Source organism: Perognathus longimembris, chromosome 15 (assembly GCF_023159225.1).
Source record: "Perognathus longimembris pacificus isolate PPM17 chromosome 15, ASM2315922v1, whole genome shotgun sequence".
In the NCBI taxonomy this organism is placed as follows: Eukaryota; Metazoa; Chordata; class Mammalia; order Rodentia; family Heteromyidae; genus Perognathus; species Perognathus longimembris.
Window position 1 is genome coordinate 49,957,545 of NC_063175.1, and position 27,639 is coordinate 49,985,183.

A 27,639-nucleotide genomic window follows, 5' to 3' on the forward strand; every position below is an offset into this window, starting at 1 on the left:
TCAGAAAGTAAGCAGTGTTAAACACCTTTTAAAGTGCAAAGGTAATTTTGAAAGACCGAATTTGACATCCCCTGGCGAGATGACAGGAAGGGGCTTCACAAACTCCCTGCACTTTGGTGACCACAGGGAGTCCACCATATTGGCCGCCATTTTACTCCAGAGAAGGGAGCTCATTTGGCGTGGGCCTCGGATAAACCAGTTCTCAACTTTCTAGGGACAGTTTGCCAATTTCCATTCATCTGCCCTATCACTATGAACATTTTTTAAAATGTTTTTTTAAAATTATTTTCTTGTGATTATAAAGGTGATGTACAGAGGGGTTACAGTTCATACGTCAGATGATGCCATGCTCTCCCCGTCTCTCTCCCAGTTCTTCCCTCCCATCCCCTCCCCCAAGTTGAATAGTTCATTTTCAACATAGCATCTCGCGAGTGCCAGTGCTGCACTTGTTCACGCTTTGTCCCTCCATTTCTGTGCTCCCCCTTGCCCTCCCAAAGACTGATAAACAAACAAGATGAAAAGAAAGCACAAACAACAACAAAGGAAAAAAAACAAACCTCTTGTTTCCATTTCCTGGAGTTTATTTCAATATAAAATATATATTTTTAAGTGTGTAAACAAATGTCAAGCCCTGGGATAAAATAAAAGATTGGGGTTAGGTGTTCATGGGGCAAATGATCTAGAAGAGGGAAGTGACATTTTAAAAACGATAGTGTGAACAACGAATAGTATTTTCTTAGGCTTATTGGTGGTGTGACTTGGCGGCTCGTCACTCAACGTAAATAACTTGTGCATAATGTCTACCTGGTGTCACTTTTCTTCCCAGGTGGCTTTGCAGGTGGCTCCTCCGTGCACCAGGGACAGGCAGTATGAACTGCATGGGAGGTGTTGTAGCAGGTGTGAACCAGGTATGTCCATCCGCAGAACATTCCAGCACCTGCCAAGGCAGGGGGCTTCCTTTGGCTTCATTTTTTTAGTTCTGGTCCTATAGGTCAAGAAAAAAGAAAAGGAAAGGAAGGAAGGAAAGAAAGGAGGGAAGGAGGGAGGGAGGGAGGAAGGGAGGGAGGAAGGAAGGAAGGAAGGAAGGAAGGAAGGAAGGAAGGAAGGAAGGTAGGTAAGGAAAAACTTGGTTAGACCTTTCATAGTAGAGACAAGTAATAATGACGGTCACTCAGAGGACAGAAATCATCCCCTCAATAAATAAAAATCACCTGAAAAATCAAAGGCAATTTCAAAGGCTGGGTTTTCATTTGACACTGAAACATCATTTCCCATAATACTACCTATGAAGGGAAGGTTTTCAAAACCGTATTTTAGCCCCTTTATGATTCTAACTCTGGGAAAATGTGGAATGCAGCTCCTGTTAAAAATTGCTGTCCCAGAAATTGTGTGGGAATAGCTGCACTGGAATCATCTGAATTTGCTAGACCTTCTCTCCCCTCCTGCTGGTCGGTGGCGGGGGCGGGGGGGGGGGGTGGGGGGGGCGGGCAGCCCCTCGGCTGCCGCTTTCCCAAGGCCATTCTGTTGCAGCATGGCCAAGTCTTTCTAAAGCCACTGACAGGTCCCCAGCCCACAGGGGCCCTGCTCTCTTTGTTCTAAGGTAGGATACCTTACAACAAGATCCTTTGGGAGCCGGGAACTGGCGGCTCATACCTTTAATCTACCTACCTCCTCAGGAGTTAGAGATCTGGGGATGGTAGTTGGAAGCCAGCGCAGGTAGGAAAGTCTGTGACAGTCTCATCACGAATTAGCCACCAAAAAGCCAGAAGGGTGGCTCAAGTGGCAATGTGCCCCAGTGCCCCAGTACCACCCTGCCACCTCCCAACCCCTTTGGGTGCTCCAGTTGCAAGTGTTTCTTGGGGGTGCAGGCCCAAGCTCCAGTGATGTTCGTGTGTGTGTGTGCACACCTTCATGCACGTGACTCTCAGTCACACTATCTACCAGCCTGAGCGCAGGGGCAGCGAAGTATGTTCTTCCCTTGCTCCATACCCACAAGCAGTGCATTTTACAGCTGTTTGGCTTTTCACCGATACGTTTTTGTCATTGTGTTGCCGTGTTGGTTTTGATTGGTGCGTTTTCCCCCCCTTCCAATTTAAGGCAAGTACATGTCTTCTAAATGCACTACTACCTCTGACAGTGTGTGTCTGCCCTGTGGCCCGGAGGAGTACTTGGAGACCTGGAATGAAGAAGATACATGCTTGCTGCATAAGGTTTGTGACACAGGTGAGTGAGTCCTGTCAGCGTGGGCAGGGATGGCAACCAGAAATCATCTTTTGTCGTGAAAAGCTCCCATTCTGTAAATGTTTTCAGATACAAATGCTATTTCCTTTGACGAGAATATAAGGGAATGTGACCCTAGTTGTAGATCTCTGAAGCCCTTGGTTAAAATGCTCTTTTTTTTTTGGGGGGGGGGGGAGTGTTGTGATATGGTTTTTTTGTTTGTTTCTAGGCAGATGATGCTCTATCTATTGAGCCATACTCCCAGATATGGAGCTATTTTTCAGAAAGAGTCGAAGGCTGAGGCTGTGATCCTCTTAACTATGCCTCCTGACTAGCTGGGATTACAGGCACCAAAATGCCTACTTTATTTGTAGAGATGAAATCTTATTAACTTTTTGCCCTGAATGACCTCTAATCTTGGCATTTCTGATCTCTGCCTCCTGAGCAGCTAGGATTATAGGTATGTGCCATTGGACCCAGCCCTAAAAATTCCTCAAGTAGAACATTTGCTTCTAGAATATGCGTAAGCTGCAGTTTAATCATGAACACATCTTACAGTTGACAAGTATTCTTACAGTGTTTGTATCCGTTGCTCATCACAGACCGCTTAAGATAGCTGGACTTTTCCTATTTTCAAGATGGAGAGTTAGGGGCTGGGGATATGGCCTAGTGGCAAAGAATGCTTGTCTCGTATACACGAGGCCCTGAGTTCAATTCTCCAGCACCACATATACAAAAAATAGCCAGAAGAGGCACTGTGGCTCAAGTGACAGAGTGCTAGCCTTGAGCAAAAAAAAAGAAAGAAGCCAGGCACAGTGCTCAGGCCTTGAGTCCAAGCCCCAGGACTGGCAAAAAAAAAAAAAAAAGATGGAGAGTTAGACTTGGGTTGAATGACTTCTCCAAGGTTGACAGAGGAGAAACAAAACTTAGAGCTGCTCTTCCGATTTGTAAAGCTTTTTCCTAAACGATACATGTTTGATTAGCTTTACAGTTTGATCTTGTTACCAGATTGCCGTAACATTTTTTGTTGTTTCAAATGTTTTTAAATTATAGTTTGTTGGGTCTGATACAGTGGTACATTCTTGTAATCCCAGCCTTCAGGGGAGTAGGGCAGGAGGATAGAATTTAAGGCCAGCCTGGTCTACAGACAAGACGATCTCAAAAAGATTAAAAACAAAAAGCTATTATAGTTTCTTCTACCAGAAGTTCCTTTCTTTTTTTTTTTCTTTCTACTCTTTCTACATGTTGAAGAACCCATACTATTGGTCTTGTGGAACTTGACTTGCAGTGTGGGTTTGGCTGGTCACATCCTCGTGGTGGATGAAACCAGCTAACTCTTTAACACATTCTTCTGCCCCTGTTTGCTTCCTGTAAGTAGAAAGCTGATCCAATTCTGGCCTGATTTGGTTTCAGTTAAAAACAACAACAACAAAACGACCCTCATGCATTGTATTGTTTCTCTGTTTAATGCAATGTGGGACTTGCGTAATGGCTGTGTAGTTCCTTTTTTACGTGGTTGGGGGCTGCAGCCGAAACTGGCTTATTCTGTTTTCCTTAGAAGATGTAGGGTGTGAGACCCTTATCCCCCCATTCTCTCCTCACGTATTTGCTGGGATGCCTCATAAAGACAGACATCCCTCGTCCATGATTTGTTTTCCTCACATGCGTGGAAGATGTGCGTAACTTTAGGAAAGATGTGCGTAATTTCACCTGTGACTCCGAAATAACTTGGCCACCCAAGGGTTGTTCTTAATATCATGCACTCATAAGTTTACATGTGTCTGCGGCGTTTCATCCTGGTGAAGTTAGTTATAATTTGAGTACCAGTTATGGTGGCTACTTCTTCAAGCTGGCCTCAGTCTTCTGATTTAACCCCGGGCTGCTCAGAGGACTCAGGCTTCCAGATTTTCCCAGACCATTTTCCCCCCTTCCTTAAGGATCCCTTAAGGAATCTGCTTTTAGCAGATCATGTTATTTAGTGATTTCAGCTGAGGTAGCAGGGAGACTCATTGCTACTGGACTTTGATCTTTCTTTGAAGGCTTTGCTTCCCCCATTAGGCAGAACTAAGAACTAAATGATTTTTTAACACTGTAATTTTTTAACATTATAATTGTTTCTAATGTATTAGAGGCAGCTGGCAGAAGGAAGCATGGAAACTCCACTGAGCAGAAGTATCTGATCAAGTCTTTATTTCCCATTGCTTAGTAATGACCTTGACTAATTCCTGTCTCTTGGAAATAAAGATTCATTTTGTCCACTCCAAAACTAAAATTAAGTACACTAAACTATTTTTTAAATGGCAAAATTATTTACCATCTTACGTTCACTTACATTTGAGTGGCATGCAGAAAGCATTTAGAATATTCCAGAAAAGTGGCATTTGTCCTTGTATGTCTATGCCTTAGTCCTGTTGAGCTGACCTGGGCTTGGAGAATGGGCACAGGAGGGTGATAGAATTTAACCACCTTTGACCCTGAAAAGAATAGGAAATGGTGCCTCCCGGCCGGCTTGGCTAAAACTTGAGAAAATAATGAAGCAGGTTTCTGGCTAATTTGTCTCTTTCAAGAGACAAGTTTAATGGTAGAAGGCTACTTGGACAATGCAGATGAGATGGGATCCTACAGGGCTTCCAGGTCAGTGTTAAATAAGGTTAGGGTCTCTTTCGATGTGTGCGCACATACAGGTCATAGAAGCTATGGTCTATAGAATGACCTCGATGAATCCGCAAATTCAAAACCACGGATCCTAAGAGAAATACAGGATGAGCTTCCTGCAAGGCCCGGGACACAACATCTTCACCATCCATCCACACATTCCCTTGTAGCATGTGTGTTACTCTTCATGTATGGTTGACTCACTGACACTGAGCTCTTGGCTCGGGGAACACAGCACATTCAAAGTTATTCTCACACACGTGTTTTCTCTCTGTAAGGCCTCCCTTCTTGCACGTAGGAACACTACCCAGCACCTTCTACCTTCACCTCGGGGATCATCACCAACAAAAAGCCCCAAGTGAGGAAACAGTAACTTGGTTGTGAGGGCTGGACCAAGCGGGCAGGGTTCTACCTGGGCCCCGAAAATCGATGTGGAGTGGCTCAGTGAGACACACCACACAGCTCTCCCGTGCCCCCAGGGAATGGGGAAACACACCAAGGGTATTGACATTAGGGTGATGAAGAAGTTTGAGCAAACGCACAATTTCCTAACTGTAAATGAATCTGTGAATAGAGTTGACTGTGTGTGCACACACAGTTCAGAATTGATTTTAGAAACACTGGCAGAAGCCAGGAGGTTGGAGGGAGAAAACAAGGCCATGTTTTGTGTGTGTGTGTGTGTGTGTGTGTGTGTGTGTGTTTGCCAGTCCTGGGGCTTGGACTCAGGGCCTGAGCACTGTCCCTGGCTTCTTTTTGCTCAAGGCTAGCACTCTGCCACTTGAGCCACAGCGCCACTTCTGGCCATTTTCTGTATATGTGGTGCTGGGGAATTGAACCCAGGGCCTCATGTATACGAGGCAAGCACTCTTGCCACTAGGCCACATCCCCAGCCCCAAGGCCATGTTTTGAAAAGGGAAAAGTGTTTGGAGAACGAGGGCCTGCTTCCCAAGCCGCCTCGCTGCTGCTGCTGCTGCTGCTGCTGGACTTTCTCCGCTTCCCTGACCACGCAGAAGCGCTCCAGGCACCGGGAGCTCCACATTTGACTTTACTCAAAATCAAGAAGCCCTGCCCTGTTTAGCATTTGCTGAAATACTCAGTGATCACTCGTCATTACCCAGGCCCCGATCCCTATTCCCAACATCAAAACGGACTTTTTTTTTTTTTAATTTTTAGAAAGCCCACAAAGCTAGAGAGGGGCAGGGAGGAGGAGTGAGTGGACCCTCGCAAGGAGGAACCAGGGGTCTCTGACGTCTCGGGGTCCTGACAGATTGAATCATCCAGCAAGGTCGGGGCTGGCCCGCGTGGGTGGCTCTGCCCTCTGCATTGCTGGCTGCTGGTGTGTTTTCTTTGGTTTTTATTTTTTGCCAGTCCTGGGGCTTGAACTCAGGGTCTGAGCACTGTCCCTGGCTTCTTTGTGCTCAAGGCTAGCACTCTGCCACTTGAGCCACAGTGCCACTTCTGGCTTTTTCTATTTATGTGGTGATGAGGAATCGAACCCAGGGCTTCATGTATATGAGACGAGCACTCTACCGCTAGGCCACCTTCCCAGCCCCTGCTCATGTGTTCTTGTCTCCTCTTGTCTCCCACAGGCAAGGGCCTGGTGGCCCTGGACCCCGGCAACCGCACGGCGCCCCGGCGCTGCGTCTGCAAGGCTGGTTACCACTGGAGCCAGGACTGCCAGTGCTGCCGGCGGAACCGCGAGTGCGCGCCGGGCTCCGGCGCCCGCCACCCCTGTACGCACGCTTGCACGGTTGCCCGTGGGCACGGCCATCCGTCCGTCCGTCCACCCTGCTGGGCCCCGCCGTCAGCCCCCACGCACAGCGAGCTTCCAGGCCGTTGTCATAACCGTGGTGTCACTGATGCTCTGGGGACACCTGGGAGCCGTGGGGGAGGGGGGACCCCTGGGTTTCCCAAGAGACACAGGCTCAGGCGGGCCCTGGGAATGAACCCCAGCCCTGAGGGCCAGCCCCGGGCATCGGCGTGGGACGGGCCTCCCGCGCCCTCGTGGCCTTTGAAACCTGAGGATCCCGCTTGGGAACAAAGAATTGTGCAGGGTGCCTCCTACTTTGCTTTAAAAAAAAAAATTGCGCATCCTCTTTAAAAGAAAATAGGAACTTAGGTACATCAGGGCACTATTTTCAGTTGAAAAGTCGAAAGAGCTGCTTAGAATTTAGCTACCAGGGAACTATAAATGAGGTGACACTTGGAAAGAGTCAGTGATGACAGGCTCGCCCCTGTCATCTTAGTGACTGGGGAGTCAGAGATCTGAGAGCCATGGTCTGAAGTCGATAGGGGCGGCAAAGTCCCTGAGCTTCTTACCTCCACTTAGCCACCGAAAAGCCACCAGCGGAGCTGTGTCCCCTCAAGCCTCCTCGTTCCGTCTTCATGCACTGTCCACAAGCATTTCTTAAGAGTCATTTGCTTTGCCCACATCTAGGAAGATTTTTTTTTTCCCCTCCCAAGATGCAACGCATGATTATTATGCTTGTTAACCTTTCACTTACAGGCACTTTACGCCAAAATATGGGGGAGAATTCTAATTTTATTCCTATCAGTTTATATAGAGGGCAGTATCTATGTGTGGGTCTAAGAAATTAAGAATGTACTTTCTGTCCGACTTGGGGCAAATAAACTTTAATTCCCATTGTAGGACTACACTCGTGAAAATAGACCACAGAAGTGCTACTAATTCCAGGAGTAGTTTGTGGTTTGGCCCTGGACCAGTTGCCAGATGGTATTTCACATAGTAGTCAGTGTTCATTATTGGACCTACCGAAAGGTTATGTGCCAATTTCAGTAGGGAACAGTACCAAACATAGGGAACTAAGACAGCTCATAGTTTCATCTTCTTCTTTTTATTGGTCATGGGACTTGGACTGAGAAGCAGGGCACTGTTCCTGAGCTCTTTTGCGCATGGATAGTGCTCTACCACTTTGAGCCATAGCGCCACTTCCAGTTTTTGAGTGGTTAACATGAGATATAAGGCTCACAGAGACTTTTCTGCCCAGGCTGGCTTTGAACCATGATCCTCAGATCTCAGCCTCCTAAGTAGCTAGGATGACAGGCATGAGCTAATGGCAGCTGGCTTCTTAGTTTCTTTATGGAGCTTCTGAGAATGAAGTGAAGCTTACCAACAGGACTGACTCAACTCCTGATTTGAGCACTGTGGATTAAGACAAAGGTCCATCTCGCTATGTGGATTTGTAAATAAAGTTTTATTGGAACATGGTCACATTATTTATTTTATATATTGCCTATGGCTGTTTTGCCTGAGCTATTTAATGCATGGCTTTTAATAGGAAAGTTGAAAGTAACCCTTGATTGGAGAGAAAGAAACCTAGCAAGTTTTGTTCTTTTAATTGAGAAAACATTGTTGTCACTCCAATACTTGGAATGGTGAGACTGAGCTGACCAGAAGAGAATAAATTTCTCTTAAAAACAGTAATGGAGTGGCCATTGTCAGAAGATGAAGGCTTTTGTAATCGTAACAGCAGAAAGGAAAGGGTCAGATAGCAAAACCTAATACCACAGGCCCCCAGACTAGGAAATAGTATGTTAATGCCCAAGTCAGTGACGAGACAGCAAGAGTTGAAGCGCAGAGCAGCCGCAACTGGACATCAGACACAGGCATTACTGGTCTCACATGGAACCAGCTTGCTTGTTTTGTTTTTGCTGTAGAACTAGGGCTTGCATTTAAGACTGTCCCTTAGCTTTTCTGCTGAAGGCTAATGCTCTCCCACTTGAGCCACAGCTCCACATCCAGCTTTGTGCCGGAGATAACATTTTCATGGACTTTTCTGCCTGGGGCTAGCTTTGAACCACAAGCAAGGATTATAGACCTGAGCCACCAGGGCTGAGCTACCAGTTCACTTCTGAACAGAGTTCTGTAACTCACGGCTGGCATTAGACCTGCTGCCCAGGCTCAAGCCTGTGGGGACTGAAGCCATAGACCCAGGTTGTGGGGGCAGATGTGGGGGAGACCAAGAAGCAGAGCTGTGTATGGCTTGTAGACCCCCTTCCTGGCCGATCTCTAAGTGTTGTGTTTGCTTTCTGTTTGTGCGTTGTGTCTGTCAATTGTTTGGACAGTGCAGCTGAACATGGACACCGTGTGTGAGCTCTGCCCTCCTGGCCAGTTCTCCGATACCTTTTCTTCCACGGGCAGATGCAAACCCTGGACTAAGTAAGTCATGGTGAAGGCTTCGAAAGCGGTCTTTGACTTTTAAATAACCAGACCTCCACTCTCATGTCTGGGTGGGAACAGGCTGAGTCTTTCTAGTAGCTTCCTCTTGGAAATAGTCTGTCAACTCAGGCGTGTGTGACAGGAGCTTTCTGTCACTTCTTTTTTTTTTTAAGTTTTTATTTTAAAACTGATGTACATAGAGGTTACAGTTTCATACGTTAGGCACTGGATACATTTCTTGTACTGTTTGTTACCTTGTCCCTCATACCCCCCTCCCTCCCCCCCTTTCTGTCACTTCTTGGATTGAGTAGTCTATGACTTATAGGCGTAGCTTCTATTTTTCCTTTTCTAACCTTATTTTGTTGAAAATTGCTTATGACTTTTAAAAATTTGTATAGCACTTGAGACAGAACCCAGGGCCTCAAGTATGCTAAGTACACCTGCCACTGAGCCTTTATGTCATTTCTGGAAGTGTTTACCTTGAGCAAAAAAAAAAAAAAGCTTGAATTGAAGCCCCAGTACACACACACACACACACACACACACACACACACCTAATTTATGACATTTCATATTATTCATTTATCACTCTTCCTCTTCCCAACTTTCCAACATGACTTGTTTTCATCTGGAGTGTGTGTGAGTGTGTTTGTGTGTGTGTATGTTGTACATGTGTGTACATGAAGACTTTTGACTAAATGTTTGCACACTGAATATGTTATATATATGTATTTTTTAAGCTGGATCTTTGTAACTTTCTACAATCATGTACTATTTTATTGTGGAAATGTATAATTTATTTAATAAGTCTTATGGATGGTTATTCAGTTTGTTCCCAGTCTCTTGCAATAATACATACATTTTTAATGAATAATTTCATAGGCAGTTGACCAGAAAGGCTTTGGAATTCAGATCATTTCAAACTTTGGGAATATTTTTATACACACAATGAGAAACCTTGGGGCAGAATCCAAGTGTAACCATAAAATGCACTTACCTTTCATCTATACACATAACCTGCAGATAATTACTACAATATTTTAGATTCTTTTTTGTGAGTGAAGTCAAGTTTCATGGTATAGGATTTTCTATGTCTGTGCTCAAAAAGTTTCAATATTGAAGTATTTTTATGTCAGATTTTCAGGTCAGGGATGTTAAAACTTATATACCATGCCATATTTATCTGAGAATTGAATTCTTGGGTCCTTTCACTGCATAGTTATTGTTAAATACTAATGATCAAAGTAATGGATTAGTTCCCAATGTGTTTTTTCTTTTGTTTGTTTGCTTATTTGGTGCTGGTACTTTATTAGGTTCTTGTGCTCTCCCTGACTTTTTCTGTTTAAGGCTAGCATTCTACCACTTAAGCCAGATCTCTACTTTCAACTTTTTGCCGGTTAACTGGCAATAAGATGTTCACACACTTTCCTGCCTGGGCTGGCTTCAAACCATGATCCTCAGATCTCAGCCTTCTGAGTAGCTAGTATGGTACCCAGTTCCCAGTATGTTCTTAGTAGGTGCTATTTCCTGACTCATTCATTCAAACTTCATATTGAAAGCTCTTTCTACCCCAAAGAGCATCATCACCCAGCCATGCTAACTAAAGCATGTAGACTCTTCTTTACTGCAGTCCATTCTCTTACTGAGCATTCTCTTAGTGGTACTTAGAATATTCTTTAGGAATTTCTGTGTTGGCTTCCTCCCTGCAGACAGACCTGGAAATCCAAGGGTCCAAGATGGACATCGAATTCCCTCGTGCAGGAATCTGTACTCTCTAGTAGAGCCTTGCATTGGTTTTTTTTTTTTTTCAAGAAGAATTAACTGTAACAATGAACACTTAAGCATTTCCATACTTTCCTTTCCACAGCTGTACCGTGCTTGGAAAGACAGAAACACGACGTGGGACAGAGAAATCAGATGTGGTTTGCAGCTCTCCCCCACCCGGATCGCCACGGATGGGTATGACTAAGTAGAGCCTGTCCCAGGTGCTGAGCTTTCTGTTTCCAGAATCACAGGCTGCATCTGCAGCTGTTGTGCATCTGGGCATCTCCATGTGTGGTCAGCTCAGTGCTGTCCTCCTTAGTATTTTAATTACAGAATGCTGCCTATTTGTGTTTTTTTTCATATGGTGCTAGGGATTGAACTCAGTACCTCACAGATACTACACTACTCGATATTTTTGAAACTAGATTGGGAGTAACTAATAAAATAACGAATACTGTATTCATGTACAAAAAGAGAGAGAGAGAGAGAGCCAGGTGCTAGTGGCTCATGCCTATAATCCTAGCTACTCAGGAAGCTGAGATCTGAAATCATGGTTCAAAAACCAGCCCAGGAGGAAAGTCTGTGAAACTTTTCTCTCCACTGAACCACCAGAAAACCACAAGTGGAGCTGTGGCTTGAAATGGTAGAGCCCTAGCATTGAGCAGAGAAACGTAGCGACAGTACCCTGAGTTCAAGTCCCACACTAACAAAATCTGAAAATAAAAGAGGGAGCAGAACGCTGGAGAGCTGGGCCCTGGAGCTCTGTGTGGCTGTGGTTCTGTTCTTGTGGTCAGCAAAACCCTGGGGCTGTATTGGCTTTTGGACAGAGACAGGACTATGGCATCTGGCAGCATCTATCTACCTGGAGAGATGAGAGGACTCTGGGAGCAACAGAGACAAAGCAGGATGGCCATGGGAACATGATTATAGAAATTGTGAAGTAGATGGTCCTGGGCTGACCTCACGTAAAGGGATGCTGACCCAGCAAGGCTGGGCTGGGTGTGCAGGTCAGTCACACTGTACACTGCGCATGCTCGCTGACAAACACACTGTCCAAATAAAGGACTTCTTCTTTTGTTACCCAGGCACAACAATGTATTCTTAAATTGGGGACAGGATTTACAGGTTGGTTTTTTTCTTTCATTTTTAAACTAAGTCAAATGAAATAGTCTTTGATACCATCTTTTTTCACATTTGTCTCCCACACAGAACCCCAGTACCTGCCCGGTTTGATTGTTGTGCTCCTCTTCGTGTCTGTGGTGGTTCTTGCCGCTGTCGCCTTCGGTGTTTACTACAGGAAGAAGGGGAAAGCACTCACAGGTACTGTGTCACAGTGGTGCTTCACACGCGATCTTAAAGGACTTAGATATGCTTCGTGGTAAACATTTTGGAAGATGAGTTCATTGTGCATTGGCTGCCTAAGGGACCTGCCTTGAGGTGGCCACACTTTAAGGTAAAATACCTTTTGTGTTTGTCTGATGGTTCTCTAGCAAAATAAATACATAAACAAAAATGAAAACCAAGCCAAGTGCCCATGGCTCACTCCAGTAATCCTAGCTACTCAAAGGGCTGAGATCTGAGGCATATTTTTCCAAGTCAGTTTGCAGGAAAGTCTGGGAGACTTGAGTCTCCAATTAACCAGCGAATCACTGGAATGGAGCTGTGGTTCACATGGTCGAGTGCTATCCTTGCGGGTGAAAGGTAAGGGATAGCACTCATGAACTGAACTCAAACCCAAGGACAAGAACAACAACAACAACAAAAAGCCACCAGCGCTCCCATAAGAGAATATTCTAGCATTTGGGAAGCCAATAGCTTATGAATTCCATGTTAAAGTTGTATGTGTTGTGTAGCATCAGCTATATGAGGAGTGTATTTATTCTAGAACATATCCATTTTTTAATGTACCTATTAAAACAGAGGCAAAAATGTCCAGATAAAGGGTGATCTAGAGGAGGTTTTGATTGGGATGTTATTTTTAAATCTAAAATTATGAAGTCAGTGATCTTATATTCAGCACAATTTATATTTAACTTAATTTAATGAATTACTCATTCTCAGAGTGGACAATCAAGTGTTACTTTGTTTTCCACAAAAACTATTTGATAATGTCTTTATCACATCATATATAACTTTCATATTACAACATTCAAAGATGTGTACATTTTTCTGTCTTTCTTTGTTTTCTTTTTTTTGGTTGCTGGTACTGGGACTTGAACCCAGGGCCTCAAGCTCTTGCTCAGGTTTTTCACTCTACTGCTTGAGCCACACCTCCACACCCAGCTTTTTGTTTTTAACTGGAGGTAAGGGTCTTGTGGATGTTTCTGCCCAGTCTGGGTTTCACCTGTGATTCTTAGAGCTCAGCTTCCCAAGTAGCTAGAATGTCAGGAGTGAGACACTGGTACCCTGCAAGTAGATTTTTATGAAAGGAGTCAAGCCTTCATTAGGCTTGCTGGTAATACTTTTTATTTATTTACTTATCTGTTTACTTGTTGTGGGAAGGATTGAACTCAGGTGTGGCGAGTAGCCACTGAGGGCTCTGCCACTGAGCTAGAACCTCAGCCCCAGGTGGTTGTTATTGAACTGTTTTTACTCACAGGAATGCTCACTGAGGTACTTGCAGCATCCTATTGAGCTGACATAGTTGTAAATAATACTAGGCCTGGCACTGAAAAAGTATCACTCGATCTCATGCGTGAAATCAAAAAAAGAGGTGAAAGGCACATACACTGAGGCAAAGAATAAAAGAGTGGTTATCAGCAGCAGAAGGGAAGGAAATGAGGAGAAGTAGGTCACAAAGGACACCAAGGTACAGACCTGTAGAATAAACAAGTGTAGGGAGTGTTTATATTGAAGGGAGGACTTTCACTAAATGGGTGGATTTTAGTTCCTTTTGCTAAATGGCGTGATAGATGAATTAACTTGTTGGACTAACCATTTTACTAACCTATATTTATCCAGTAGGATAAACTTAAACATTCCAGCTGGGAGTTATTTTTAAAAGCAATAGGAAGTCATGCTATGAACATAGCCCTTCTCCTTGCTTTGTTTTTCTAGCTAATTTGTGGCACTGGGTCAATGATGCTTGCGGCCGCCTAAGTGGAAACAAGGTAAAGTTAAAAGTCTTTAATATCCTCCTTAAGTACTTCCAACAATCAGGCCAATTGAGCCAATTGCTTAACAGTTACTTCCGTGTACAATGTCAAACCAGAAACCCCAGGATTGATCTCTACAAAATAATGCAAGGCCCACATCAATGTTTATCCTAAATGTAAGTTACATATCTCCCTACTCCCAGCTTTTCAGTGCTGAGGATTGAACCCAAGTTCTTGAGCCTGCTAGGCAAGGACTCTACCACTAAGCCACAACACAGCTTTCATATATTTCTGTCTTCTCTGTGTATTTGGGTTTTGTTTATTTTGGTGTGTGTATCATTTTGATTGCCTAGTATAGTGTCCTAGCAAGACTCATCTATAACTTTACTCTGTAGTTACTTAATTTTATCCCATTTATTTAGAGAGAACTTCAAAATTGTAGATAAAGAGTGAAAATATTACAATAAACTTTGATATTCCCCAAATCTAGATTCTGAAAGTGTTTAGGGTTTATCATACTGCTCTATTCTTTGCTTTCTGTAAACTATATGTATGTACAAGAATGTACTGATTCCATTTTTTTTCCTTTTCATTTTTTGGCAGTATTTGAGTTTGAACTCTGGTCCTATGTTTGCTAGATGGGATCGTTTACCACTTAGACATACCTCTTAGCCCTGTTTTTGCCAGTTATCTTTTGAGATTGGGTCTGATTTCCTCCCTGGGGTGTAACTGGCTCAGATCTACTTGTGTTAGACTTCCCAGTAGCTAGGATAACAAGAAAGTACATCTGTACTCAGAAGACACCTCTCAATTTTGTTTTGTTGTTCCCTCGGCTGGCCTCAAACTCCAAACCCCAGTCATCTGAGCCTGCCACGTATGTCGGCTCATGGGTGCCCATCCCTGGAATGTGAGCACTAGTTTTTCTTGAATCCATTTAGAATGGATGGACATGGCATATTCCTATACCCTTAACTACCTTCGTGGGTATTTCTCAAAAATAAAGACCTTCTCGTGTAGAATCATAGTATATTTCTCAAAAGCAAGCATGGAAATACTATTTTTTCCAGTCTACATTTAGTACTAAAATTCCATTGGTTATTCCATATTGTCCTCTTGATCCTCAGGGATAAAAGCATACCGGCGTGACATGGATTTCTCGAATTTCTGTTCCACCCCAAGGCAGGATTGGTTCTCACCTTTCCCTTCCTGCCTTGGCTCTGCCTTTACCCTAGGGCCGTGAGCACAACCAGAGCCTCTTGCTCTTATCTTTACTCAGGTGCTCAAGTCCGGAGCACACAGAAGTAGTTTCAGAATGACCAAATCATACCCCATCCAAATAGAGCGCCTACCAACTGAAGATTCAAAATTCAGTGGTGTTCTTAAGTTGTTACTGTCTTTATCCACTTACACTGAGAGTCCGATCATCGCAATCCCATGTTCAGATATTATTGGGTTAGGTCTTTGCATGCTGAGGTGCGGAGACACTATTCCTTTGACATGCAGTAAGTCATTGGATGTTGGTTCTATCCCTTTGTAGGCTCTTCTTTCTCACTCTGTAATTTTATGTCTGCCTGTACTGTCTGTCTGTCCGTCTGTCTGTCTGTCTGTCTGTCTGTGAGGTTTGAACTTGGGGCCTAACTGTCTTGGAGCTTCTTACACTCAAAGCTAGTGCGCTCTAACACTTTGAGCCACGCCGTTACCACCGGGTTTTTGAGTGGTTAATTGGAGATAAGAGTCTTAGAGTCTAGGAGTCAGATCTCAGGCTCCTGAGTAGCTAGGATTCTAGGCGTGAGCCACCCGTGCTGGCTACTCTGTAGTTGTAAATCACAAGTAAGGTGCCCCGGAGATACTTGGAGTGGAGGGCATCAGCTAGAGTAAGCCCTGTGTTCTGCAGTGGTTAGATGAGCGCATTCTGTCTAACAAGTGTGGGTCCCTGCAGGAAGCCTCGGGGGACAGCTGTCTGGGCGGGCGCTCCAGAGCCTCCAGCCCGCGCGACGTGGGCGAAGGCGTGTTACTGCTCACTCTGGAGCAGAAGACGGTTCCCGAAGACACGTGCTACCCGGATGGGGCTGGTGTCTGGGGACACGCGTGTGCAGAAGGCCCACCCCGTGCCCAGGGCGAAGATGCTGGCGTGTTCTCCTTGGTTAGCGAGGAGGAGACGGAGGGGGACCCCTTCCGACAGATCCCCACGGAAGATGAGTACGTGGATCGGCCTCTGCAGACCCCGGACTCTTCCCGGCTCCCCACGCAGCCGGGAAGCAAATCCACACCCCCTTTCTCCGAGCCCCTGGAGGTCGGGGAGAATGACCGTTTCAGCCAGTGCTTCCTGGGGACGGAGAGCCTGGGGGATTTGGAGAGCTGCGTCTTCACAGAACCCCCCTGCAGGACTGACTGGATTCCCGGGTCCCCCGAAAAGTACTTAGGACAACAAGTCGGGGGTAACAGTGGCCTGCCCTGGGGGGACAGCGCCAAGTCAGCAGAGGGCTGCCCGGGCTGCGGGAACCTGCCCAGAGAGGACGCTGAGCCCACCCTGGGCTCCCCAAAACATGAACCCTTACCCCAGTGCGCCCACGGCATGGGGCTTCCTATGGAAGAAGTAGCTGAAGGAGTAGAAGGGGGCGACCAGCCTGAGGATGGAGCCGAGGAAGGACTAACCAGCACAGCCAGGGGAGGAGCGGGGGCTGGAGGTGGCCCCAGCGACCATCCTCCTGCATCTGGTAAGTTCTTTTCTATCTCCCACTTTTGAGCAAAAAGGGGGTGTGTGTGTGTGCGCACACACACGTACACCTGTACTGGGCCTTGACCTCTGTGCCTTGTGCCCCCACTAGCTTTTTTTTTTCACTCTGTCCTGGGTGGTCTATCTTTGAGCCATGCTTCCTCTGCCAGGTTTCTGCTGGTTAACTGGAGATCGGGGTCTCTTGGACTTGTCTGCCCAGGCTGGTTTTGAACTGGGATCCTGAGATCTCAGCCTCCTGAGATTATAGCTTAGATTATAGGCACAAGCCACTGGCACCTGACAGTGAGGGTGTTCTTGGTATGCAGTTTGGGGCAGAAACCACAGGCCTTGGCTGTTGGCTGGTCCTATCTTTCTTGTTGTGTTTTAGCTTTTTGTTTCTACTCCAGGATTGGTGGGGCTCCCTTATGGTGGGGGAAGCTGTGGGGGGGGGGGGATAGAAAGAATGGTTAGCAGTGACTACTCTCAGAGGGTTTTTTTTGGGGGGGGGGAAGAAGAGGAGTATTATAGTATGGCCATCTGTCCCACTGCACAGAATATGTCTTCAGGTTTGGGGGGAGGTAGCACCTTCCTTGGGGAAAAGACCGTAACCATCAGACTAGACCTCAGCTCCTATCCTGGGGCTTATTACTGCACATGCGCATGTCACGTCCTTTTGCATTCAGGCTTTTCATGGGCAGGTGAGACCTTGAACTCCATCCAGCATGAGGCCTTAAGAGAGAAAGCCAACATCGACCTCAGGACCGGCTCGAGCGAGGCATTCCCTCAGACTTCTGATCGTGAAATTTTGTTTTAAGTGAAACTTAGGCCTCCTAAATCTCCCCCCCAAAAGCCCTTATAAATTTAAAGAAAACAAACAATACGCTTTAGATGATTCTTAATTAATATTTGAATAGCATCTGGCTTCTGTACTAAAATTAATGATGCAATAAAGTCTTTTAATGCTTTATAGGCAAAACCCCTTTTAGAACTACTATGCATAATGTGTTTATAGGACTAGGAGAATAACGTACAATTTAGCATTATTATAGGAATATATTACCACAACATTGCTTAAGTACAAATAACCCACCAATGATAATGTTATGACTCTTTTTCCTGAGGGTAAAACATCATTTGTTCTATTATTGTAGTTATAAAGGACTTTACAACTGATGGGAAGACTTCCTCTGGCTCTGAGTAATGCTAGCCCTCTCAGGGGTCAGAGGTCTCCTTGAGAATCTTCTTAAAGCTATAGACATGCTCTCCAGAAAAATTAATACGCGTATGCATACTGTTTAAGAGGCGTCACAGAATCAATCTTTCTTTCTCTCTCTCTTTCTTTCCCTCCCTCCCTCCTTCCCTTCTTTCTTTCTCTCTCTCTCCCCCTTCTCCTCCCTTCTTTATACACACACACAAACACACACTCACACACACACAATAGTTTGGATCTGGAGGTAGGCCCAAAATGGCAGTTGCCTGCCCTTTAAGTGCAGAGTCCAGAGTTCAAACTCCAGCACCCTCTGCCCCCCCCCCCCCCCATTCATGGGATAGCCTTCTGAGTGCCTTTTTCTTTCCTGTCTCTTAATTTGTACAGCAAGTGGTGCTAGCAGCCATCAGCACACACAGGTCCCCTCCTGAAGCACAGACGCTGTTAGGCCTCAAGGGGATGAGATCTCCTGGCTTATTTGCTCTAACAACGGGGCTTAACTCCTCCCAGACTCTGAGATCTGATGCAAATCCACGGGTCCACTGGTGTCCAAAATTTGTCCTATCTGTTACTCGCCAAACAGAAAGGATATGAGGTGCTATGTGATAGTTTTTGAAGAACCACTATGGTTTTCTTCCTTACTAGAGTGGATTTTATTTTGAAGAGTCTAAGGAATTTCCATGACTGAAATGTCAGGCTCTGATGTTCATCTGCATTGGTCGACATCACTGCTCGCAGCATCGTTTCTTCTCTTGGTTCTGGAGATAGACGGGCATGCTGGTACTGCAGGTTGTGGAGACCAAACAAGAAGGTTGCAGCTCAGCCTCCAGCAGCAGCTGGCTCCTGGCAGCTCTGAGGGGCCGAGTGGCAGACACAAGTCTTTGTGATGACACTAGGGAGATGGGATTGGCCATGGTGTGGAAAACGTTGAGTGGTTCTTGGAAGAATATGGTTGGCCAAATTTAAAAATATATAGTGACAGAACCAAAAGTCAAATGTTGCTCTCCTGTCAAAGAGTTAAAACAAGTAGCCTCGTCTGTTTTCCATTCTCCTTTTGTTTCCCCAGCATGCACAGTGAGGCGCGGAGAAAAAGAATTAAACGTGTGTCATCAACTGAGCAGTGTTAATTTGCAAAAAGTTTACACTGCTTTTTTTGGTCTTTGTCTGGTGCTTAGCCAGGCAAAATATCTGTGAGAGTCTGCCCCCGTGCTCCGTGCCAGCCGGCATGCCAAATTAATTTTTGCTTGAGGAGAAGCAGCAGCCAGATTGATTTTTGATGCTGTGCTACTCTCTCCACAATGATTTCCTCATGATCAGGCCTGATGGCTTCTGGTCAAAGCAACACATTCTCATTCTCTAATGTATGAAAGAGAATGGTACTGGAGTATAAGGCAGGAGTGGAGACTAATCCCAAGTGAAAAAGGACTATGCCCTCAGGATCTGAGGGGGATGAGCTTTGCCTGTTATTATCACCATCATTATTATTATCTTTAACATATCATTTGGTTGGTGTCAACTTCTGACTAAACCAAGTCTTTTTTTAATGACAGCAAGAGGGGACTTCTGCTTCCACCGTCAACATCTTAGAAGGAATGGCATCTACTAATTTCTGTTTTTGCTTTCAGCTGAGTATTATAAAGCAGATATTAATTAGTCTCATTGAATTGGTGATTCATAATTTGCTCTTTGGTAGTAATACTCTACACTATTTGATAATAATGACAAATATTCCTTGGCACTAAAAGCTCATGCATTATTTTAAAATACGTGAGCAATTTGTTTTCACGGTTATTTTGTTTAACTTAGTCTTACATGCCTTTTTGCTAAACCAGTGGGGCTCTTTTTGGGGGTGTGTGGCTTATTAGACTTTCTAAAGGATCATTCTTAAGCATGATTCAGAATGGAACTATTAAATACTTCTTTCCCTTATAATCGCATACCTCATTTCTTCCAAATGCCTGAAACGGAGCTTACATTTCCATAAAAAGGAAAGTCACATGGGTAGCATATGGGTTAAATATAAAATAAGATTTTTTTATTTTTTTAATTCCAAAAGAACCCCATGAAGCCTGGGCAAGATGAGTGTATTTGTGTATATTTTTAGTTCTGCTCCCTGGAAGAAAAATCTACATGACAATATGGTGGTATTATCTGGCATAGTTCTTGTGGTTGAATATTTATATGCTATGCACTTTAAACAACATAATATGTTTTTGTGAGAAAGAAAAGTGTTCATTACCTTGCTTAGAAATGTAAATTCTGTCAGGGTTGTGTTCTTAGAGCTAAGCTCATTCTTTCTGCCTAAGAAAAACAGATTCCCTGGAGCCTGCTATATACAGCAAGGATTTAGCAAAGTATAAACATCTTTCTGATTATATTGGGACACATCATTTGTTCATGGTTTCTGTTGATTCAGATACTATTTTAAGCACCCTCAAGTGATCGGATTTTTTCCCCCACTTCGGTCATTAAATTTTAATGGCAAGTCAACTAATCCATTTTAAATATTCAAATTGCTAATTTTATAAAAATCTCCATGTCCTGGTTTTCACATTAATAAAGGTAGCATTCATGCAACATTCTCTCAGCTATACTGCATTCAGAGAACAGAAAGATTATCCATATACCCTGCAGATTATAGTTTTATCAAGGAGATTGTACCTATTAGTTACCAGGCACTGAATACTTAATGTGTATTATTTCCTTCGTTACTTTCAGAAACCCTCTACGAGGAACTCACAGAGCTCAGGAACAACAAAGCCATGATTCAAATTTGGTAGTGAAGCATGTGCCTTAAACCACCACACCATCTCCTCTTAAATCCAAACCAGTGGTGTTGATTTCATTTGATCACTGTGCCTTGGAGAGCCATTGATGCTCTATAGCATAAAGAGAATTGCTGCTTGAGGCACTGGGCTATTTTGGCTCGGTGAGGGGCAGCGTTGGGCCCAGCCAGGCCCAAACATTTCTGCAGGTGTGCAGCAGACAGTTGTTCCATGGCCTAGAATAAGATTCCTCTCTTTCTCTCTCATCTCTGGAAGTTTCTTTAGTAAAAAAAAAAAAAAAACATGGAAAAGAAGCCCTTTCTACCGCAAACCTCTGACTTCATCTTTTATTTTGTTTCTTTTTTTTTCCCTCAAGTGAGTTAAACTTAGAATAGCTGCAAAGGGGCAGACTGGAAGGCGAAAGCTGTCATGATCGCAGCCTGTGAAAAGCAGCCAGGAGTAGGAAGAGATTCTTGCTTTGTATGTATTCTTGGAAGCTTCCAGGACTAATAGTACCCACAAGCTACTCATGCCTTTCCTTAAATAAGGACTTCAGTTCTTAGAGAAGTTTGAGGTTCCCAATTTATAAAATGGGTGGGGTGGGGGTGGCGCATAACAATTTCCCACCTTGAGACACGCCTCCCCTGTTATGAACATTCCTGGCCAGAGTGGGCACATTCGGTACAACAGCTTACATCAAGGTCCACTCTGGGTGCTGAGGAGTCTGAGGCTTTTGCCAAATGTGTGAGGATTCATATCCATCCTCCATTGTGGGATCATAAGGGGTGCTTTCACTGTCCTTGAAATCTGTGCTCTGACTTCTCATCCCAACCTCTCCCCGCTATCCTCTGCCAACCATCCATTGTTTTACTATCTTCATAATTTACTTGTCCAAAATATTACTGGGCTTATGTAGTAAGTAGCTTTTATGAGGTTGATTTTTTGTGGGGGGGGGGGGCTGGGGCTTGGACTCAGGGCCTGAGCACTGTCCCTGGCTTTTTCTTGCTCAAGGCTCACACTCTACCACTTGAGCCACAGCACCACTTCCAGATTTTTCTGTGTATGTGGTGCTGAGGAGTCGAACCCAGGGCTTCGTGCATACTAGGCAAGCACTCTACCCCTAAACCACATTCCCAGCCCTGATTTCTCTTCCTTAGTAGTACAGATTTAAGGACTTCCTGTGCCTTTTCATGGCTTGATCATTTCTTCTGAGCTCTAAATGCAGTTCCATGGTTACGATGTTCCACAATTTATCTGTTCACCTATTGAAAAGGACCCTTGGCTGCTTCTGAGTTTTGCCAGTGAAGAGTAAAATTGCCCTAAACATCCATGTGCAGATTTTTTTGTGTAGACATAACTTTTTTAGCTGGGTCAATACCAAAGAGTAGTAGTGCTTCACTGTATGGTAATCCCGTGTTTGATTTTGTGAGAGGTTGCCAAACTGTCTTCCCAAGTAGCTGTGTGGTTCTGCATTCTCACCGCCATGAATGAGAGGAGGGTTTGTGGGGCTCTACCTCCTCAGCACACTTGACACTGCCCATGCTCTGGATTGGGGCTAGTCCGGAAGGTGTGGAGTAGCATCAACCTGTTTCAGTTTTTTACTCCCTTCATGAAATATGGTGTAGGGATTTTTTTTTTCCTGTCCTGGAGCCTTGAAGTCTGGGCCTGAGTGCTCTCCGTGGGCTCCTTGTGCTCAAGGCTAGTACTCTACCACTTGAGCCACAGCACCGCTTCTGGTTTTTTCTGTGATTAGTTGGAGACCTTCCTGCGAGGGTTGGCTTCAAATCTGGGATCCTCAGATCTCAGCCTCCTGAGTAGCTAGGGTTACAGGCTTAAGCAACTGGTGCCTGGAAAGAACCATTTCATATACCTAAATGTAATTTGAGTATCTTCTCTAGTGAGGTCTTCTCTTTGGTATTAAGGTCTAGTTAAGTCATTGACCCATTTTTAATTGGGTAGTTTATTTTCTTATTATTAAGTTTTGAAACTCCACTGAACAATATGAGCAATAGTCTTTATCAGATATGATTTTCTTCTTTTTTAATTTTTTTTGGGTCAGTCATGGGGCTTGAACTCAGGAGCTGGGGCTGTCCCTGAGCTTTTCTGCTCAAGTCTAGCACTGTCCCACTTTGAGCCACAGCTCTACTTGCTGTTTTCTGGTGCTTCATAGGAGATAAGAGTCTCATGTACTTTCCTTCCCCAGGCTGGCTTTGAACTTCAAATCTCAGCTTCTTGAGTAGCTAGAATTATAAGCATGAGCCACAGTTCTTGGGCATCAAGCTTTAGATATGACTTGCCCACACTTTCTCCCAGTCCTTTCCCTCTCTTAACCCTTAGGCCTTTTGAGGCCATCTTGGGCAAGCCTCATGCAAGCACCCTTCTCCCTTTACATACATCCTAACCAACCACCAGCCAAGGGGAGGTTCACCCTACCACAATATCGGAGGGGATCCTTTGGTTTCATGTCCTCTTGGGGGCACAGATCAACTGCAAGACCATGGTAACCATTCAAAAAATCCTTTTAAAAAGCACCCCAAAGCTCCATTTGATTATGCAGCTTACCAACGTGGTAGCCCACTGATATTTTTATCCCTGACCTTGGCTCTCTCTCAGATTAGCTTATGGAACCACAAGAACTCATCCTTTTCTAAAATGTAGAACTCAAATTTTAAGGAATTACTGCTTTCAGCAAGGATGTTTCAGGACTAAGCTATATTAAAAGATAAGAATATTACCCATTGATTCTGAGCCTTGATCTAATCTAGCACAACATTCAACTCATAACTGATTATCGTGACAAGCAATGAGACTGCGGGGTTTCATGTAGATTGATATCTATGAGTGTTTTCGCCAGAGGCAATCACAATACAATGATGGGTGATTTCAGAAGTTGGTGAGATTTCCAGAAGAAAATACACTTTTCGTGTTTGAGATCCTCTGCCAAGACCGAGATGGAAAGGTAGCGTAGTCCTCAGTCTGCTCCATACAGTTCTATATCCTTGAGGTGCTGTGGGCACTAATGTTACTTTGTAAGAATCAATGTAATCATTGCACTGGCGATTAATTCTTTACTATAGCCCAAGCATTTTCAAATCCATCCTCTTCTTTGGCCCTTATGGTATTCTGCTGGATAGTCACATCCTCCTTTATTCATTTATTTAACATATAGGTACGATGCACCTGCTCTATGTGGCTACACAGTGCCAAGCTAACCTGACCTGATGATAATCGATGCCTATTTTATAAAAGGACAAATAGAGCTGTGGCAAGCTGTTTGTACCAAATTCTTCCCACAATTGAGGGCACAGAAGGATAAGAACAGAGATCTTTTGGACCCTTGCTCCTTCCTGAGGTATCCTTATTTCTTACCCTCCTGTATGTAGGCAGCCCCTAATGCCTCCATCACTCTAGTCACCCCTTTCCTCTGCTCATCAGAGACTGAAACGTCCATCATGATTCGAACGTCATTGGACTACATCTGCGTGAGCCTGGACTGAGACGAGGTATAGAAAAAAGAAGACTATCAGTTGGTAGAGAGGGGGAAATAAACAACCTGTAATGCTCCCGTGGAAAGCAACTTCAAGCGAGTGTCTATAATTCAGCCAGCCAGACCTGGTGACAGCACTCAGAAAATTTCTAGATTTGGACTGCCATTTCAATGATCCTTAGGACTGTTATGAATGCTCTCTGGATCTCACCCTTGGAGCCCGCAGACTAACCCACCCTCTGATTTCCTCCATGAAGGAAGCAGACTGATTATAGGCTACCCTAGACTCCCCAGAGCCCCCGAACCTACCCACTGAATGCCATGTTTGCAGGAATCCATGCGTGTTCCTAGGGGTGTGGTTGAGTGCTCACCTTGGGGTCGTTTAAAACTTTCACAGTTAAAGAAGAACACAGGCACAACACCCCTGTGCCTCCCATCATATCAAATAATATTTATCGAAATGAAAAAAATCTGTATCTGTTACACTCATTGGCCAAAAAATGGTAAGTTTGATAAACATGAGGATTGTTCCTATGAAACAACTAAGTGCTTTGGGATGATTCAAAGAATGAGTCGCTGAAACGATTTTTACCACTGAAACTGAGGTAGATAAGACAGTTATGAAAATGTGGGGAATAAAACCCTAGTAGGATTGTGCACTTGAGCTGTTACAAGAATGACTGCATTCTCACTGGACTTGAAAGAAAGGAATGACTGATACAGTCAGCAAATTTAGATTCAGAATGATTGGGGGGGGCAGTGGAGGTTCTTTTTTCTGTCACCGTGTTTGACCTCAGGCTTCCCAGGCAGGTGCTCTACCCCTTGAGCCACGCTTCCAACCCTCACGAGGATTCTGATAAGGAAGAAGTCAGCGACAGTGAATTCATGGTGATGATATACTGGAAAATAAAACGTTAAATAGTGGCTAAATCATATGGACCATGTCACATCCTGTAAAGCTAAGTAGGAAGAGGATCGAGTAGAGCTGCGTTTAATTAAAAACTGTAGCGAATCCTGCAGGGGCTAGCAATGCCCTATGTGTTTCATAGATTGAAGAATAGCAATACTAATAGTTAATGATGTTGTAATAAAACCATAGGGGAGCAATGCCGAGAAAATTACTTCTGAGCACTAGAAAATTACTGATTTGATTAAATAGATGTGGTCGGGCTTAAATCAGAATGTAATGTTTATGGTAGGCACGTGATCTTTGCCTGGGAGGGGAGGATACTGGAGTTTGAGTTCAGGGCTTCTGGCTCACTAGGCCCCCACTCCACCACTTGAACCACAATCCCAACCCTTTTGTTAAGGTTATTTCTCAAAGCTACAGTCTCACCCTCTTTGCCTGGCATTAGCGTGAGCTCTTTGCCTTCTAAGTAGGTGGCATGACAGGCATGTTGCCACTACATCTGGCTTGTTTTTCAGATAACGTCTCCCTAACTTTTGCCTTGGCTGGCCTTGAACCATAATCCTCCTGTCTACATCCAAGCAGCTGGGATTACAAGTGTACACTGCCCTTCTTGGTTCTGTACATATTTTCCCCCTAATTTCTCACTCTTCTCTACTGAGTTTTTCTTCTAAAAACAAAACAAACAAACAAAAAACCCTTGGTATTTGGCAAGAGGAGAAAGGCATAGACATACTTTAAAGTAGATCCCTAGTTTAAAGTGCTCTGGATGATTATGAGCACCTGCCAGTGTATTTTAGTGGGAATGGAGAATGTGCTGCCTCGTTGGAAAATAGAAATACTAGCTTTCCCCCCTTCATGTGGGTTGAGGAATTATTAGATAAGTAGATCCCTGAAACCACTCATCTTTAGTGATCTATGGAAGGTGCCAGAAGGCACAGCCCTCCTTCTGTGACTAGAAAATCCTTGACTTTCCACTGGCATATCACTGTACCTCCATCTTGGCCTCCCTGGGGACACCCGTGGTCACGGCCAAGTCTCCCTAAAGGAATTTTCTATATGCCTCTTGGCTTATTAGTCAGACCACCCAAAACATGGGGGGAAATGTAGTGAATCGTGCAGGACGAGTGACCTGTGAGGAGTGACAGAAGCTTCATTTCTATAAAATATTATTGAAGCTGGGTCACCATAGAGAAAAGCTAAGGATGCCGAAAATCAAGGAGCCGTTCTGATATTCGTGTCCCCTAGGCAGGCTTCAGACTCAGTGATAGTGAGTGTTGGGGGAATTTAGAGCTTGTTGGGATAGAGCAGTCATTTTCACCAAGGAAGTTTCTGGAACACTGGTCTTTAAGACAGAAGAATAACCAAAGGGACAGGTTTCCTAACATTTGTTGAACTTTCTATTTCTCCAAATGGTCTGGTAATTAATTAAAGACCTGTTACTTCCAGTCGCTCACAAAGAAATGAGGACAGATTCCCAAAGGGGTAGAACACCCTTCAGCCTTTAGAAGGAAACAGTGATTTATCGGATCCTCTTCTTTTTCATTTTCTGCATCTTTTTTTTTCCCCCCAAGAGCAATTTGTTTTAAAACAATTTACTCTTGTTTTAAATGATCACTCTTGTTTAGCCTTTTTGCTCAAGGCTGCCACTCTGCTACATCTCTGTTTATGGGGTTGTTTGGGTTGTTTTTTGCAGGTTAAATGGGAGGTAAGGGATCTTTCTTTCCTGACTAGGCTGGCTTTGAACTGAGATGCTTGCAGCTCACTTTTTAAGGTTGTTCCTGAGTAGCTAAGAGCTGCTAGTGCCTGACCTGAGTAATCTTTGTTTTTAACTATAAATGTTAAGAAAATGTATAAGCCTGTGGGGGGGGGGGGGCGACCGTCTTCCACAACTGAGCCTTTCTAAACCTCCTTAGACATGGGAGGCCAGAAGGAGAAATGAAGGCTCCCAGCAAGGCCTGGGATGCCCAAGTCTAGTCAGACAGGAGGGCAGACTGAAGTCAGCCATGAGGGTGGGCTGGACCATTTGCTGTAAGTGTTGTATACAGAACACACACACACACACACACACACACACACACACACACACACGCACGCACCCCAGAATCCCTTGTGGTGGGTAAATCGTGTCACACGACAGAGGCCCACAGGCTTGGTCCTTTCCTTCCTCGGTCCCCTCCTCCCTTCTGGGTCCCCCCTCGGCCTCAGGGGGCCCAGGGGGCCCTGCGCTCTAGGTGCCCAGGCGCTTACCCAGCCCTGACTCGACCTCTCCGGCCTCTCCCCGCCCCCCACAGGCACCGTGACGGGAAACAGCAACTCCACGTTCATTTCCAGCGGGCAGGTGATGAACTTCAAAGGCGACATCATCGTGGTGTACGTGAGCCAGACCTCGCAGGAGGGCGCGGCGGCGGCGGCGGGGGGGCCCGGGGGGCCCCGAGCCCGAGCCCATGGCCTGCCCGGTGCAGGAGGAGACGCTGGGACACCCGGACTCCTTCGCGGGCAACGGGCCGCGCTTCCCGGACACCTGCTCGAGCCCCGGGCTTCCCGAGCCGGCGGCGGAGAAGGCGTCGAGGCCCGTGCAGGAGCAGGGCGCAGCCCGGGCCTGAGGCGCCCACCCTCGCCAGGGCGGCCCGGGCCCCGCGC

The 27,639-nt window shown here is 45.0% G+C and overlaps 1 protein-coding gene across 1 annotated transcript; it reads left to right on the plus strand.

The window, feature by feature from the left end:
- The first annotated feature begins 578 nt into the window (after nt 1-578).
- On the plus strand, nt 579-27,639 carry Tnfrsf11a (TNF receptor superfamily member 11a). Its single transcript, XM_048363354.1, is given in 10 exon segments — nt 579-908; nt 2,098-2,223; nt 6,465-6,608; nt 8,962-9,055; nt 10,923-11,014; nt 12,029-12,139; nt 13,877-13,929; nt 15,854-16,631; nt 27,291-27,412; nt 27,414-27,639. Coding segments are annotated over 10 exon segments (1,821 nt in total). The 5' UTR covers nt 579-796; the 3' UTR covers nt 27,603-27,639.